The sequence below is a fragment of the Aptenodytes forsteri genome, unplaced genomic scaffold (genome assembly GCF_000699145.1).
Source record: "Aptenodytes forsteri isolate BGI_AS27 unplaced genomic scaffold, ASM69914v1 Scaffold54, whole genome shotgun sequence".
Taxonomy (NCBI): Eukaryota; Metazoa; Chordata; class Aves; order Sphenisciformes; family Spheniscidae; genus Aptenodytes; species Aptenodytes forsteri.
The window spans coordinates 18,236,215-18,250,305 of record NW_008796044.1 but is presented as its reverse complement, the minus strand read 5'-3'; the positions used below and the strand labels follow the sequence as shown (position 1 = coordinate 18,250,305).

Genomic DNA, 14,091 nt, shown 5'->3' with positions numbered 1-14,091 from the left:
GAGGGTGCGGGGCCCCCTCCTCGCAGGTGCTGCCCATCCGAGGCAGGGTGCTGCTCGTCCGTAAGGAAACCGCCCCGAAATACGGCTGTGGTGACCCGGTTAGTGACGTCGCTGCAGTGGAATGATGGGCATGAAAGCAGGATTGTGGAAAAGGAGAGGAGGTCTTCAAACTTTCGCTGTTGGTGTTCACGCCCGTCAGCAGCGTTTTGGGCAAAGGCTACCTCACGGGTGTCGGCATGCCGTAGTTTTCAGTGGAGCGTGTAAGATCCTGTGATGCAGGTATTCGCTGATCTTCATCGTAGACTTTCAGCAGTCAGGTTAAGAAAAAATAAGTTCCAGGTTCATGTTACGATATGTTTACAGAACTGTAAGAGAGAGGCAAAAAAAAAAGAAAAGAAAGCAAGCGGCCTTTACTCAGATGTGGCTATTGCGTTCAAGTAATTCTCTCAGTACCAAAGGGACCTGATTACCAAACACTGAAATGAGGAAAAGTCGTCAGTTTTGCTTGTTTATGTTAAGCGCAGCAAATGCCTGTGTTCCACTGTCCTGTATTACTTATGTTGGCTTTTCATTTGTTTGTTGGTTTGGATTTTTTTTCTTCTTTAGAATGATTTCTTTCTTGTATTTAATTTTTTGGAGTGTGTTTGGTTTTTTGTCTGATTGTAAGAGTTAGAATACGTATGACTTCTGCAGTCCCTTTCCTTTTTTTATTGTTCAGTGTAATTTCTTTCCTATTTTCCAATGAAAAGTAACTTGGAATTTCAAAGTACTCATGGAATACTTGTTCTTTTAAGCTGCTATTTTATTATGAGTCAAGGAACGACTTCTTGCCCTTCTTGTTATGTCTCTGTGTGCTTGATGGGTATATGCTGACTTGTACATCTGCTAGCCTTTGCTTCTAGGTTGTGCTCATTGATGCCTGTTGAAGGTTTACTTCAGTCTCGTGCTTTTCATTAGTGTTAAAACTTGTTAGTGCTGATGTGGTATTTATAGTTCTGTAGCTGTTGAGCTATTTTGATCTGTTTTCCTGGTAATTACTTATATTGCTTTTAGGGCTTGATCTTATCATTTTAGCTTGCATAGAATTGTCTGCCCTGGTCATGTGAGTAGTACTAAAACACTGGAAACGTTGAGTTATATTATTGTTGCTTTAAACTTCCATTCTGTTCCTGCGGAGACAGGTCTGGACTAGTTTGAGATAGAAAAACATTCACTTTTCTGGGTTTGTATGTTGATGAAGAGGAGGGAGTATCATCATTCTGCTTATAACTCTTATGGCAGAGCCAGAAGTCTAAGGCAAGACAAAGCAAACCATTCAAAGACGGTGGGGGTTTTTTTGTTCATTACTAGACGTACTGCTTCCTGGTCAAGTCTGAGTTAATTGTGCAGCGTAGGTTGCAAGTTTAATTAGTTTTCAAGTGCTGATTTAGATTAGTATTTCTAAGGCTAGATTATGAAGCCAAAAACTCTTTGCATTGAAGAAGTGATGGATATTCAGAACAAGATTCCCTTCAAGATACAGTAGAACTGTCACAGAAGGTGATGACTAGAGTTGAAAGAGAAGGAATTCATACCTTGCCTTGAAAAACAACACTTCTTTTCAGAGAAAAATACTCACTACTGGTCTGTCACTTTATGCTCTCTGAATACTAAATGAACAGTCTAGGAGCCTCCTCCTAGTTAAGCCAGGGCTGTTAATTTCAGATAGTTTAGATGGGCTGGCCTTGAAAAATTAGTATTTTGGTGTTTGGAAAAAATCATAGAAGGTGGAAATAAGTTACAGCAGCTGCAGTGAACTGTATGGGAGCTACAAAGTCCCGATTTCAGTCCTGGCTCTAAAACTGATTTGTGATTCTGACCTTGAGTGAGTCACTTGACCGCTGTGTGAGTTTCGTTATTTGTAAAGGAGGAGGGTGTCTGTGAGACGACAGCAAAACAGCTTTTGCAAATCTTCGGAATCGTGGAGTAAGAGCTAGAATATGAAAATACGAGTTTTCTTCCTTAACTGGCTTCTAAAAATGATCAAAGGATTTTACCACAGTGTGAAAACTGAAATGGGGATGTAAAATGCTTACTAAATACTTCAGGTATTTGGATGGTACAGAGTAGTAAGTGAAGTCTGGCTTGATTTACATTGCACAAAGTGAGCAAGAATCTGATTGGTCTTATGATAAACCTTGATTGGTCTTATGATAAACCTTCTGCCAGCCTTTAATGAATCCTAGTAAATTCAGATAAGCTACAGCTAAGGTCATCTCTGTTTTACTTGCTCAGAATCCTAATCTGTCTCTGAGAATTTCAATTTGGTACTTGTGTTAAATTCTGGGATTTGGAAACTAAACTGCCTGCTTTTTGCTAAGAGTGTTCTAAAACATAATTTCAATTACTTACCTGAAGCAAGCTAGAACTGTGTGCAGTTATTGGATAGTAACAAATTGTATGCAGTGTAATCAATCCCAGTAACTGTTGCACAATTACATCCTATAACGCTAAAAGCTGCACTAATTAGGTTGATCAAAATGTGATTTTGGTGATAGGATTAATCTTTGTTCACTGACATGACAGAGAGTGGTCCTAGTAGCATTTTTCAAAATGTTTGTTTACGGTATCTGAAGGGGGTGGGAAATTATGGAATCTTCAGAGTGGGGGAAGGCTGCACAGTAGGCTAACCAGCAGCTAGTGTAAAACTAAAAGTGAAATTCAGGTGGGGTTTATGAGTGTGGTGACAGTCGATGCCAGTAGTTCAGCATTCGCTACTTAAGCAGAAGAAGGCTTAAGCTGAAGCTCTGAAATAGAGCAAAAGTCTCTTTGTTCTCTTTCATAAATAGTTGATATGAGAATATTTTAATAAATGGAAATGTATTTGCCTAAATTCTGTTACTGTTCGTGTCCTGATTTAAGATGTATAATTGCTAAAGCACCCATGAATGTCAGTCTGGTTTAATCATAACTACATATGCTGTTAAGAATCTGTCTGATTAAAAAATAAATACATTTGTTCAATAGGTAGAACAGAGTTGGAATCGGTCACTTAAGCAATTCTGCATTTTTATAGGGAGGCAAACAAGCAGCATGTAAGATGTCAAAAATGTTTAGAGTTTGGACATTGGACGTATGAATGTACAGGGAAGAGAAAATACCTGCATAGACCTTCGAGGACGGCTCAATTAGCGAAAATTCTTAAAGAAAAAGAAAAGAGACTATTACTGCAACAAAGGTAAGATTGGCAGAATGAAAATGTCTAGTTTATTAATGAAAAGGTAATTTTGTGGGTGGGTGGGAAAGATGGTGTCCTAGACCATTTGCTGTCATCTTTTCTTCCAGATTCTGTGATGCTTGCTTAATATTAGAGCCATTTTGTATGTTAGGTGGAATATGTACACTCAGGTCCCAGAAAATTAAAATGTTGTTCATTGACACCTGCTCATCTGAAATGCACTTTTTTGGCCTGTCTGAAACAAAAAAGTGCACTAAGCTAAAGTTAAAACAGTTGGAGCCTTTTTTGTAACGGACTACTGTTTCCCGAATTCCTTGCTTACTTGGTTTCATATGTTTGTGTGCTAGTACAAGCAGGTTGGTGTGAAGACTGTAAATGTATTTATAACAAAGAAGCAATTCTTTCACTTCTGTTTGGGTTTGCTGTTAGACTGTGCCGTTAAAGCCTGGTCTTCTGGGTATGACCTGACAGTGGATCTGTGCCAGCACAGCTCCTGTATACCGCTCACTATGAGCTGTAACAGTTAAACAGGTGAATGAGAGTTGGACTATCAGATGTTTTTAACTCTCAAGTGTAAAGTAAAAACATCTCACTGAATTGCATAATTATTTCCCTTTTTGACATTTGAGAAAGTGAAAGATACCTGCAGCTGAACAGAAAAATACACAAATGCAGAATTTTGCTTAGAATGTGATTTTCTTTCCACTTTGCTCTCTGAGTAGACTGTAATGCTTCCCCCAAGTTTAATAATTGTTCTAACAAGCAACTCCAGATGACAAAGAGAAAAATAATGTAGCACATTAGTTTTCCATGAAATTGTATGAGGGTCTCCGTTCTGCCATTGCAACTCAAATTTAGTTACGGTAGCTGAAGAGTTGTTGCCTCAGCCCCGCTGAGGGACAGTATCATTTACAGCCATTGCAGCTAAAATTGTTGAGGATTTGGAAACATATCCTCTGTTGCTGCCACTTGCAGCTCAGTATGTTGGCTGTAGGTCATTGCTGCTGCCAGGATGTGAGTTATGGAAGAGTGTTCACACCTTTTGCTCTGTTATCTTAATGGGGAAAGAAAATGGGTGGTAACTTCTGGCAGAGAAGTCTGATTTGACTTCGTCAGCTGTTTCAGCTGAGGCAGTGATACGAATTAGAGTGCTGAAATGCTGACTTAAGTGGATTAATGCTTCCACTTAAGTGGAAGCCCATTAGCTTGTGTTAAGAGTGACATAAAATGTTTGATTTTGAAGTTAATTCTGATCCAATGAGTAATTCTGAAGCAATTGTAATCCCCTAGTATTGTAGATAAGAAATCAGGAGTGCTTAGGCTCTAAAACTTGCTCCATTTGGAGGCAGCGTTTGGAAGAGTTCTTCAGAGACTCAAGATTTTTAAGACAAAGGTTGAGTTTAAGAGTCAGATTATTTCCTTGTTCCTTTTTTGTCCTATTTCTGTTGAATTCTGCAGGTTAACATTGGAGGATAGTGAATTGAGGGTAAAATTGCTTGTTGCCTGGCCATTGTGCTTGAGTCTGTGTATGGGATAATTTTATATAGGAGTTACAGGACTGTCCAACGTCTGTCATGAAGGGAGTTTTTTGAGCTGTAAGCCTAACGGTCCACAGCGCGAGGGGTATATGGTGTGAAAAGTCATCTCATAAAAGGAAGACTGAGTAATCCTTGGATGGGAACAGTTTTTAAACCTGGTTAAATTGGGCTGGAATCATAGCGGTTATATAATCATAAGCTCTCTGAAGCTCCTTCACTGTGCCATGAGGTATCCAGTTCCTTAGATGCCAATGTTGCGCTGTCAAGGATGAAGCTTATTCTTCATGGAAAGAACAACTTCCCCGGTCACACTTTTACTTTTTGCATAGCTTGCTTCAGAAGGTTATTTCTTGTCTGCAGAGAAGTTGGGTATCCTATGGGTCTGCTTCAGAGTACTCGTATTGTCATCGTTAAAGATGTAATAATGAATCTTTAACCAGAAGGCAAACATAGTCTAATAAGGTTAATATTTACTTTTTGACAACCACATACAAGATTTTTCAGCATTAACTCATTTCAGCAGTTGTTCCAGGATCCTTCTATTTGCCCAGTGTTGACCCCACGATTCTGATGGACATTATGGAGTCGCCCTTACTGGCGTCAGTAAAGCCCACTGCTTGCCTGTCCTAGAGTGGGAGTTGGGAGGGGAGGAAAGGTGAGAAAATGCTTCTTCCTTAGTGATGTTACCGCACTGAACCAAAACCAGGATGCCTGTCTCTTATTTATGGTTCTGAAGACGGTGTGATGCCACAGGGAAAACGACCAAGTGTCATGAAGTGGATCTGTTTGATCTGCAGGGGATTGACCCCTCTCAGTTGTGTAGTTCCATGGAGTAGTGAACTCCTATACTTATCCATACATTAAACGCTAGAGGGAGGCATAGACGTGTGCCACAGCAGCCCGGGTTACTCCCATGCTGAATTAGGTCCCGTCTTCTGAAAGGTGCTTTGGGGCCTAATTCTGTTTACTTGCAGTGACTTCTCTTACCTGTGAAACACCTGGTTACCTATGATAAGGGTATAGGGCCTTAATAATACAAATATTAACAGCATTCAACAATACAGGAGGGATTATAATTTGGTTTGAAATTTGAAGATCGATGAATCTTCCTCTTGCCCACAGGAGATTGTGGGGAGTGTGGAAAACTCTTGTGTGTGATTATAATATTTTCATACCATACATATGAAAAAAAAAAAGTTGAAAAATCTCATTTTTCTGGCATACAAATGGCATTGAGTACTTTTACTGAAATACAGTATCATTTACACTTAACGCTTTCTTCTTTCTACCATTTTCTGGAGCCTTTATCAACACATACTGCTGTCTAATTTCTAAATGAAATATATTTGCGGTTTTTACTTTTATTTCTGTGTATTTAAGATGGCTTCCAATAGTAGGTTTCAGTTGAGGAAAAAGTATCCTGGTTCATGAAAGAACGTACAACTTCCTCATATATCAGTGGCACATTAAGCCTGTTGTAAGCATATGATGAGGGACTACTTTAATCACATGTACATTCCAGGTTGAATTATGTGCTATATATCTGCAATGGATTGAGAAGAGCATGCGACTGGTATGTTTGACTGAAAGAATTTTATTTTCTTTAAAAAAAAAAATCCAGAAGTGAAGACTGGTTTAAAAAAAAAAAAAATAAATGCCTTAGTGTTTTGTTAAAAGAAGCTTTATTCTGTGTCATTTACCACTAAAGCTTTCTGTGAGTGTATGAATACATGGGAATCTGAAAGATGAATAGCTGGAAAGCATCAATATAAATAGATTGTTCTGTGTCTTTTTGTACTTGAAAGAAATATGTGGCAAAAGCTACAGACTAATTCAGTATTTTACCCTTTATTTCAATCAATTCAGTTATTGCTGAATAATAATATAGGTACACAGAACTTTTTTGGTATCCTTATCTCCTCTGCTTTTCCCATCCCAAAATGCTGTTGTCCATATAATATGAAGAAAAGAGAAGAGTAAAGCATACTTAACATGGAAAATTAGAGGTGAATTGCTGTTTTTTTTTCTTTCCTGATTTGTAGGTGTAGTTGTTTTTCTGGTTTATTGTAGTGACTGAAAATAGATGCCAAATGAACTTTGGGCGGTGCGGGGCTCTGCCAGTGGGACACCAGTTTTCTAATATTAAACTCAGCTCTGCTGTGCTGCTGTTTATTTAATTTTCCTACTGCATTAATCAAAGCCATTGGTTTTTTCTCCCCCTTAATTAGCACTGGAGAAAGTACTGCAGAAAGGAAGACCAAGAAAAAAAGGTATGTGGGGAACGATGACAAATTGTGCAGCTGTTTCAGTGTGTGATCTTGCACTGGGTATTGCGGCAGGCAGTTTGGAAGGGGTGTGTGGGGAAAGTCAACATCGCAAATACAGTTTTGATTTTACTGCTTTTAGCCTGTTACAGGCATTTGTATGACAGACATTTGGAGTATTTCTACTCCTCCCTGTCCAAAAACTCTAAATTCTTTGTCCTCTGCTTTTCTCCCTACTGATTGTCCTATCTCTACATGATATTGCTTTAATAATAAAAATCTTCCTATTTCTGCCTTGAAGTTCATCAAATGTATTTTAAACAATTGTGCAAGAATGGCATACTGTTTTCTAGTCTGTAATTGCTCCACCTACCCATCTTGCTCTTCCTTTTGTTGTTTTCATTCCCTTCTTGTAGCAGCTGTCTCTCTCTGAAGCTTTGTTTAGAGAATGAAATAAAGCATCTAAAAAAACCCAACCCCAAAACCAAACAAAAAAACTCCAATCCCAGATCAAAAGAAAATCCAGGAACTACATCTCCCCTCCCTCCTCGCCCCAAGTACTAATTTGAGCCAAGAACTGTCTCTTTGGCGTTATTTCTACTTCACTTTGCAGTAACGTTTGCTTGGGAATCCGCAATCCGTTTCTGTCTTTGTTAGCAGAACCCTTTCAGGAGCAGCGAGAACCCTGATTGTAATACTCCTGCTAATCACGTTATGAGTTTTACTTACGGGGGATGTCTCTACAGTAATAGCCTCATTATCTCTGCATTTAGCTGACTGTCCTCTGTCTCTAAATCTGACCTTCTAGAAACAGTTTTCAGAAGATTTTTAAAGACTAGGCCTTTTATTTTGTGTGGCAGTCATTAAATAAGCCACAGCAGCTTTTTAAAACATGCCTTTATTTTAGGCTCTCTTGTGGAATGTGGCTTTATTGGAATACTTCTTGGTGAGTGTCCTAGTTCTATCATCATAATATGTTTTATCAAAGGCTCCTTTCTCAGTAGTGTCCATTTATTGTTGGAGTTACTTAAGACTAGTGAGATCATAAATTAACTGATTTCTAATCAACGTAGTTCAGACCTCTTCCTGCCTCAGTTTTCTCATATGCTGCAGTCTTCTACTTGGCATAATGATTGTCAGAGTATTTGAGCTCTAAACCAATGCAAAAATGGAAAGAGGAAAATGATTTATGGGGGAGGGGGTGGTTTGGTCACTATTTCCTTAAAATTTTAAAACTCTTCTAGGTTTGAGTTGTTGTCCTGTTTTTGTGCAAGCACTGAATCCATCAATATAAATTCCTTTCCAGATCATTTGCTATTTATAGTTCTATTATGATACAGGAAGAATTAAATGCAGAAAATTCAGTGAAGCGTTACCATTAACTATATAAGCTCCAGATTTAAAAAAGAAAATGCAAAAGTTAGGGTTCTGGCATAGGGTTCTGGCATAGGGTTAGTGAGCCCTAACCTTTTACATAGTGTATGTTTGTTTTTATATAAACAGCAATAAGTAAGCTACAGGCTTAACCAGAAAAACAGGAACAGGCAAAAGAGCTGTTGTACAATCTTGTGACCTCAGGTGTCACAGAGCTGTCTTCTGGGTGCATGTTGGCTTCAGCGTTCCCATACGGCATACTTTGGGTATTAATTGAAAGCCCACTTCATGCTTGGATCACATATAAATCTACCTGTCTGAAGGGTAAAATCATCTCTTAATTCACTTGTTTCTTCAGGCACCCAGCTGTGATTGTGCCCAAAACTGTAGATTTGTTTTAAGCAGCAAGTTTAAAATCACCTGGGGTTGTTAGATGGTTGCAATAGAATTAGAAAGGACAAAAAGTCTGAGAGAGGGGTGATAGCACGTGTTACAAAATGCAGCAGTTGTTCCACGATTGGTGCGTGGAATCATGCAAGATACTAACATTTGTGAACTTGTTTTGAGGAGAATGAATGCTTGTTTGCTGGAGAAATTTTGTACTTTTACAGTGGTGTAGTAGACCCAAAGATCTCGGATCTACCAGTCTACAGCATCTGGGTTGTCACATTACCTGATTAGGACAAGGTGAATTTTAGTTGCTCCCATCTCCATCCTCCTGCTGTAACTACCAACCGGCCATGTATTGCATCACCTGAAAACAAGTATCTGCTTGTTTCTTCTCTCATAGATCTAGCTATTGCTTCCTCTAGGAGAAGCAGTATTAAGTGTTATATTCTGATGTTTCAGATTATAAGCTAAATAGTGGAGGTCCATGGACTGCTTCTATGGATTCTGTGAAAGGTGATTAGGAAAAGAAAGTTCAGTCAAGGTTATCATTCAGGGGATCCTCTGATTCTTGTCCATATGAATGGGTCTGCACACCTAATGAAACTGTTTGGATTTAAACTACTAGTCCCTTTTTTTTTTTGGTTTTCCTCATCTTATGACTAGTTTTTCACCAACAATAAGTCTGTATTTAACCAGCCCTTATGGATTTGTCTTTAATAAATAGCCATTGTGTCTGCACGCACAGAGGTAACAGATAACAGATGTATTATAAAAACTTCAGCGGTTCCTAGCTTAATACATGCATCTAGATTTGTCAGCTGACATGACCATGGCTGATACGATGAAAAAACATTGCTCTTTCTCCAATAGCCTTAACATAGGCATTTCCTGAGTAGTTGTATTTAACCAAACCCTCTGATAAAAACCACTACATTAATTTTCTAATGGAAGGAAGATTCTGCATTATTACATCTAGCATTTTTGCATGCTGTTTGGTTGACTTGGCGGGAAGCAGGGTGAATTAGTACCTTTACACTTTGTTTGGAGAAAGATCTGTGGGAGAATTCAATTGTATTTTCTTGGAATTTGTATTGCCTTAATTGGAGACCTTGATCTTGGGAACAACAGCCTCAGTAAGGGCTAAAAATGGAAAGAAAAAAAAAATTGCAGAGGATACAGAAATCCACTTTTCCATGCTCATAATTCAGTCTTTACCTTGGACTGTTTCCACCCCTTCTCCCCCACCCTGAAAACAAGCATCCTGTAGTGGCAGGTAATTTGGGTTCTTTTGCCGGGAGTAATCTAAGAACAGTTTCCATTTCAGTACAATTCTAATATTTGTGAAATCACTGATGAAACTTCCACCGACTTTTACATTGCCAAAATTTCACTCATTACAGCGGTGCGCTAGGGAACCGATGTTTGTTAATTTTTCCCCGAGACTTTAGTAGTGCAGGACATTCATACTTCTCCTGCAGCCTTGTTCTTCTATTTAGCCAAGTCAGTAAAGACACTCGTCACTACTATGAACAAGATCCTTGCCAGCTTTCAAACTTAGCCTTTTTCTGTAGTCCTGTTTTGGCTTACTTCATGTACATGGTGTCACTCTGCCATTGCTCAAATGGCCAAAATGCATTTGTTCAGAATTGGAAAGACGTGGTGGGGGGGGACGGGAATTTGTCTTAGATTGTCAGGCCTGGAAATTTTCGGACCAAACAATTGATCTTTGGATTACGACGCAGTATAAAGAACACTGTGTAATGAATGCTGTCTCTAGCAGGCCTGTTCTCATCTGTGTATTTGTTGTCTTTCAGATCTAAAAGCGTGACCAGCTCCAGCAGCAGTAGCAGCGCCAGTTCGGCTAGTGATTCCTCATCTGACAGTGAAGATTCTTCTACCTCTTCTTCTTCTGATGATAGTGACAGTGATGAGAGCTCCTCTACTTCCTCATCTTCTCCATCCTCGAGTAGTACTTCCTCTTCTTCAGAGTTTGAATCCGATTCTAGTTCCTCCAGCAGTAGCAGCAGCAGCACAGACAGTAGTTCTGATGATGAGCCACCAAAGAAAAAGAAGAAGAAATAGTGTGGTACAGTCTAGAACTGTTGTTTAGTGAATGATAACGCTCTTCAAAGATGTTTTGAGCACACGGTTGCCAAACAGTTTAACTGGTCAACATTTCTACTGCTAAAACTTTCTAAATGTTTTGCATAGTTGTTCATAGGACATGAAAGGTATTAAATGGCACGTGAGACTTACTGAAAGAGTATTTTTGTGGTTTATCCTTTGATGGAAAATTTTACTTTTTTAGTTCAAAAATCTATCATCAGATTTCTTTATATGAGCTAAGGTCCAGTAACCTGGATGTTTACATGCTGGAAAGCAAGAGCTTTTTATTGCAGATCATGCTGTGCATCATATGCTACTACTCTGTTTATGACAGCTTCACTTACATTTAGAAAAATCCTCTAAACTAGTAGAAGCAAAAGTTTTACACTGCTGGCTGTAGAGCACTGTCATTGTTGAAACTGAATGCACAATGTTGCACACAGAGGGCCTTCCATCTCACTGTTAACAAATGTATTATATGCTGCTGAGCTTTTTTTTTTCTGACGGCTTTTCCTGATGCTTCCAGGTCGAGTCTTAACTGCAACATAAAACTTTAAATAGTGTTCATTTGTTAATGATGAATATACTACTTGAAAAGACTAAAGCCTCTGTACAGTACAGTTCGCCTGTTTCCTTAGCTCATGTATTTGTAGTCTTTTCTGAGACACGGAGTGTCTCTTGCAGCAGTGTCTGTGTAAGAAAGAGCAGCAGTGCACAGTGGAAGAATTATGACTGATGCTGCTTCGGAGTTTCATCTTTGTGCCTTTTTTTGTAAATTAAATGTATCCTAGTGAGAGAAGGGCTTGAGTGGGTGTTTTTCAGAACTCCATTAGCTTTCCATACAGAATATGGTCAGTAAAACCAGAGAAATAGTAGTAGCAAACAAAAATGGGCACTGTTTTCAAGGTGATAGGAAAAAGGCTGTTTTCACTGGATGCTCAGTAAGAAAAGGAGTCGCCTTTAAATAGAGGTCCCAAAGGAAAGTGTTTCCCTTTTGATATTTTTGCAAAAAATTGTGTAATGCAAGATTACCAATCCGTGTTGTCGGGCACATGGTGACTGGCATTATAGTCTGCAGTATAATCAGTCCATTATTTTTACGTAATAGCGTGTACGTGTCTGTGAAAATCTGGCATGGGAGAAGCCAGTTAGTGCAAAAAAAACCCCAAAACTACAAAAGTGAAATCCAAACGTACTGCAGAACAAGTATTGCTGGTTGCAAATTGAAAGTTATTTGTTCTTTTGGCGGATTGAAGCAGTTGGCATTAGCATTTTAATTTGTGACGCAGTCTCCTAAATTTCTTATCGTTGGAGTGCCCGTTTTTGGGGATGGGGCATCACACGTGGAAGAATTCTTAAATATCTTGGTTTAGGTAAAATATAGTAACTAAACTATTTTTTATATTTTTATGGAAAAAGTAGTGTGTAGAATTACTTTTGAATAAACTGTGCTTATTTAAATGTTTGAAAATATGTATGTTGTGTGTTTTAGTCTGTAATAATTACTGTGTTTTACAGAACACTCTGCAGACTGTAAATAAAATTACCAGAAAACTGTTTTAAGTCGTCCTGAGTGAATGTACCGTTTAATGGGAAAAGTTAATAAATTATTAAACAGTAGTTGCTAAGTTCATGCTAACTGCAAATCCAAATGTAAGTGGTATAGTAGTAGTAAAGCGTGTGCGTGGAAGCCCTTTGGGATACAGGACTTCTTGCAGCGCAGGGTTTAGGGCCATCTCGACGGTTCCGGCAAGCCGTGTGCGATGACTGAAGCAGGCGTGGCGGTCGGCGTGCTGTCGGTGACCTCTTCCTTGCAGGGGGACTGCTGGAAGAGGGGCGTGGAGCCCACCTGGGTGGAGGTCCCACGCTACGGAGAATAGAGGCTTTGGTTCGGTTGGCGCAGAGCTGGGCGGCAGCGGCGGCGCGGCTATGAAGGAGGACGGTGGTGAGGAACAGGCGGTCGCTCAGAAGGGAGCGGATGGGGATCAAGGCTCAGCTATCTTTGCCATCCTGTTACGACCATCTTGTACGGTCGTTTCTTTAATGCTGCTGGCGTTTGAGTGTCGAGGGTTTCATCAGAAGTGCACCGCTTCACACAAGTATATTGCTTCTCCCCATCAAGTTGTCTCCACGAAAAGGGAAGTTTAAGATTGTTAGACAGCTACCAAGTACTAAAGCTAGTCATTAAACCCGGAGGGTTGGTCTCTCCGGACGTTTGCGTTTGGTGTCTACAGCCAGACAAACCGGGTCTATTCACAAAGAGAAAAGGAAACGCTTGTGTATGTTAGGTTCTGTCAGCGGGACCTGGGATAAGGTAAGGTAATTACAGGTGGCACGAAGGAGACCTTAATTTAACTTCTGCTCCGCTGTTGGCTCGTGAGTGGGGATTCCAGGAGATGGCTTACTGCTTTTAGTGGATATCTGGTACTGCCAACTGCTGATTAAGTCTGAGACTGACCGTAAGTCCCTCCGTACTCTGGGTTTTTTTTTAATGTTTCATTTCAAAGACAGTATTTTTATTGGTTTTTTTAATTGCCCTTTCTGTTTAACTTGTCTCTGCTTATTTTACAGACTAAAACCCACTAGCCTGTCAAGAGCTTTGCCAGTTCATCTTTCACTAGCTCACATCCTTATCTCTTACTGGATGCTTTGATTCAAACTCTTTTCCAAGGGGAAAGGTATTTCTTTAATCACTGTTTTCCAAAGCTTTAGGTTAAGTACAAAAGATCATTAATTTTTTTTTTTTTAAAAAGCCATTAACTAGAAATTGTTATATTTACTAAGCAGTTACGTGAGACCTGTGTAGCTCTGAACAGCCTCGATTTTGATCCTTCCAATTACAAGTAAAGCTGCCATTGCTAATTGATGCAGTCTAGTAGAGAAACAGCCTCGGGAAAAGGCATCGCATTTCAAGGAGAAACACTGCGACCTGATGGGAGAGCAGAAGAAGGGAGAGACAACCTGATCTTCTAGTCCCGGCCTTTATTAAATTGAACATCTGTCAGAGTCAGGAACAGGCTTTTGGGTGCCCTCGATGGAATTGCATTATACAGTCTCTTGTGGATTGATGGATTTATGTATTGTTTGAGGGAGGAGTCCTTAATAAATAGGACTTTTGCTATCAAATGGATTTGCTTCATAAAGAAGTGATTCAACATACCTTAACCCCGTGGGTTTAATTTGCTTTATGAAATCATATTTA

General features: G+C 39.4%; 1 protein-coding gene across 1 annotated transcript in view; it reads left to right on the top strand.

The window, feature by feature from the left end:
• The window catches only part of ZCCHC10 (zinc finger CCHC-type containing 10), a 13,499-nt gene extending 1,052 nt beyond the window's left edge, over nucleotides 1–12,447 (top strand). Inside the window, exons 2-5 of the mRNA XM_019473808.1 lie at nucleotides 1,907–1,965; nucleotides 3,056–3,217; nucleotides 6,984–7,025; nucleotides 10,598–12,447. Of these exons, the coding sequence (XP_019329353.1) occupies nucleotides 1,907–1,965; nucleotides 3,056–3,217; nucleotides 6,984–7,025; nucleotides 10,598–10,865 (531 nt within the window). The 3' untranslated portion in view covers nucleotides 10,866–12,447. The remainder of the gene's footprint in view (nucleotides 1–1,906; nucleotides 1,966–3,055; nucleotides 3,218–6,983; nucleotides 7,026–10,597) is intronic.
• Nucleotides 12,448–14,091: the final 1,644 nt, after the last annotated feature.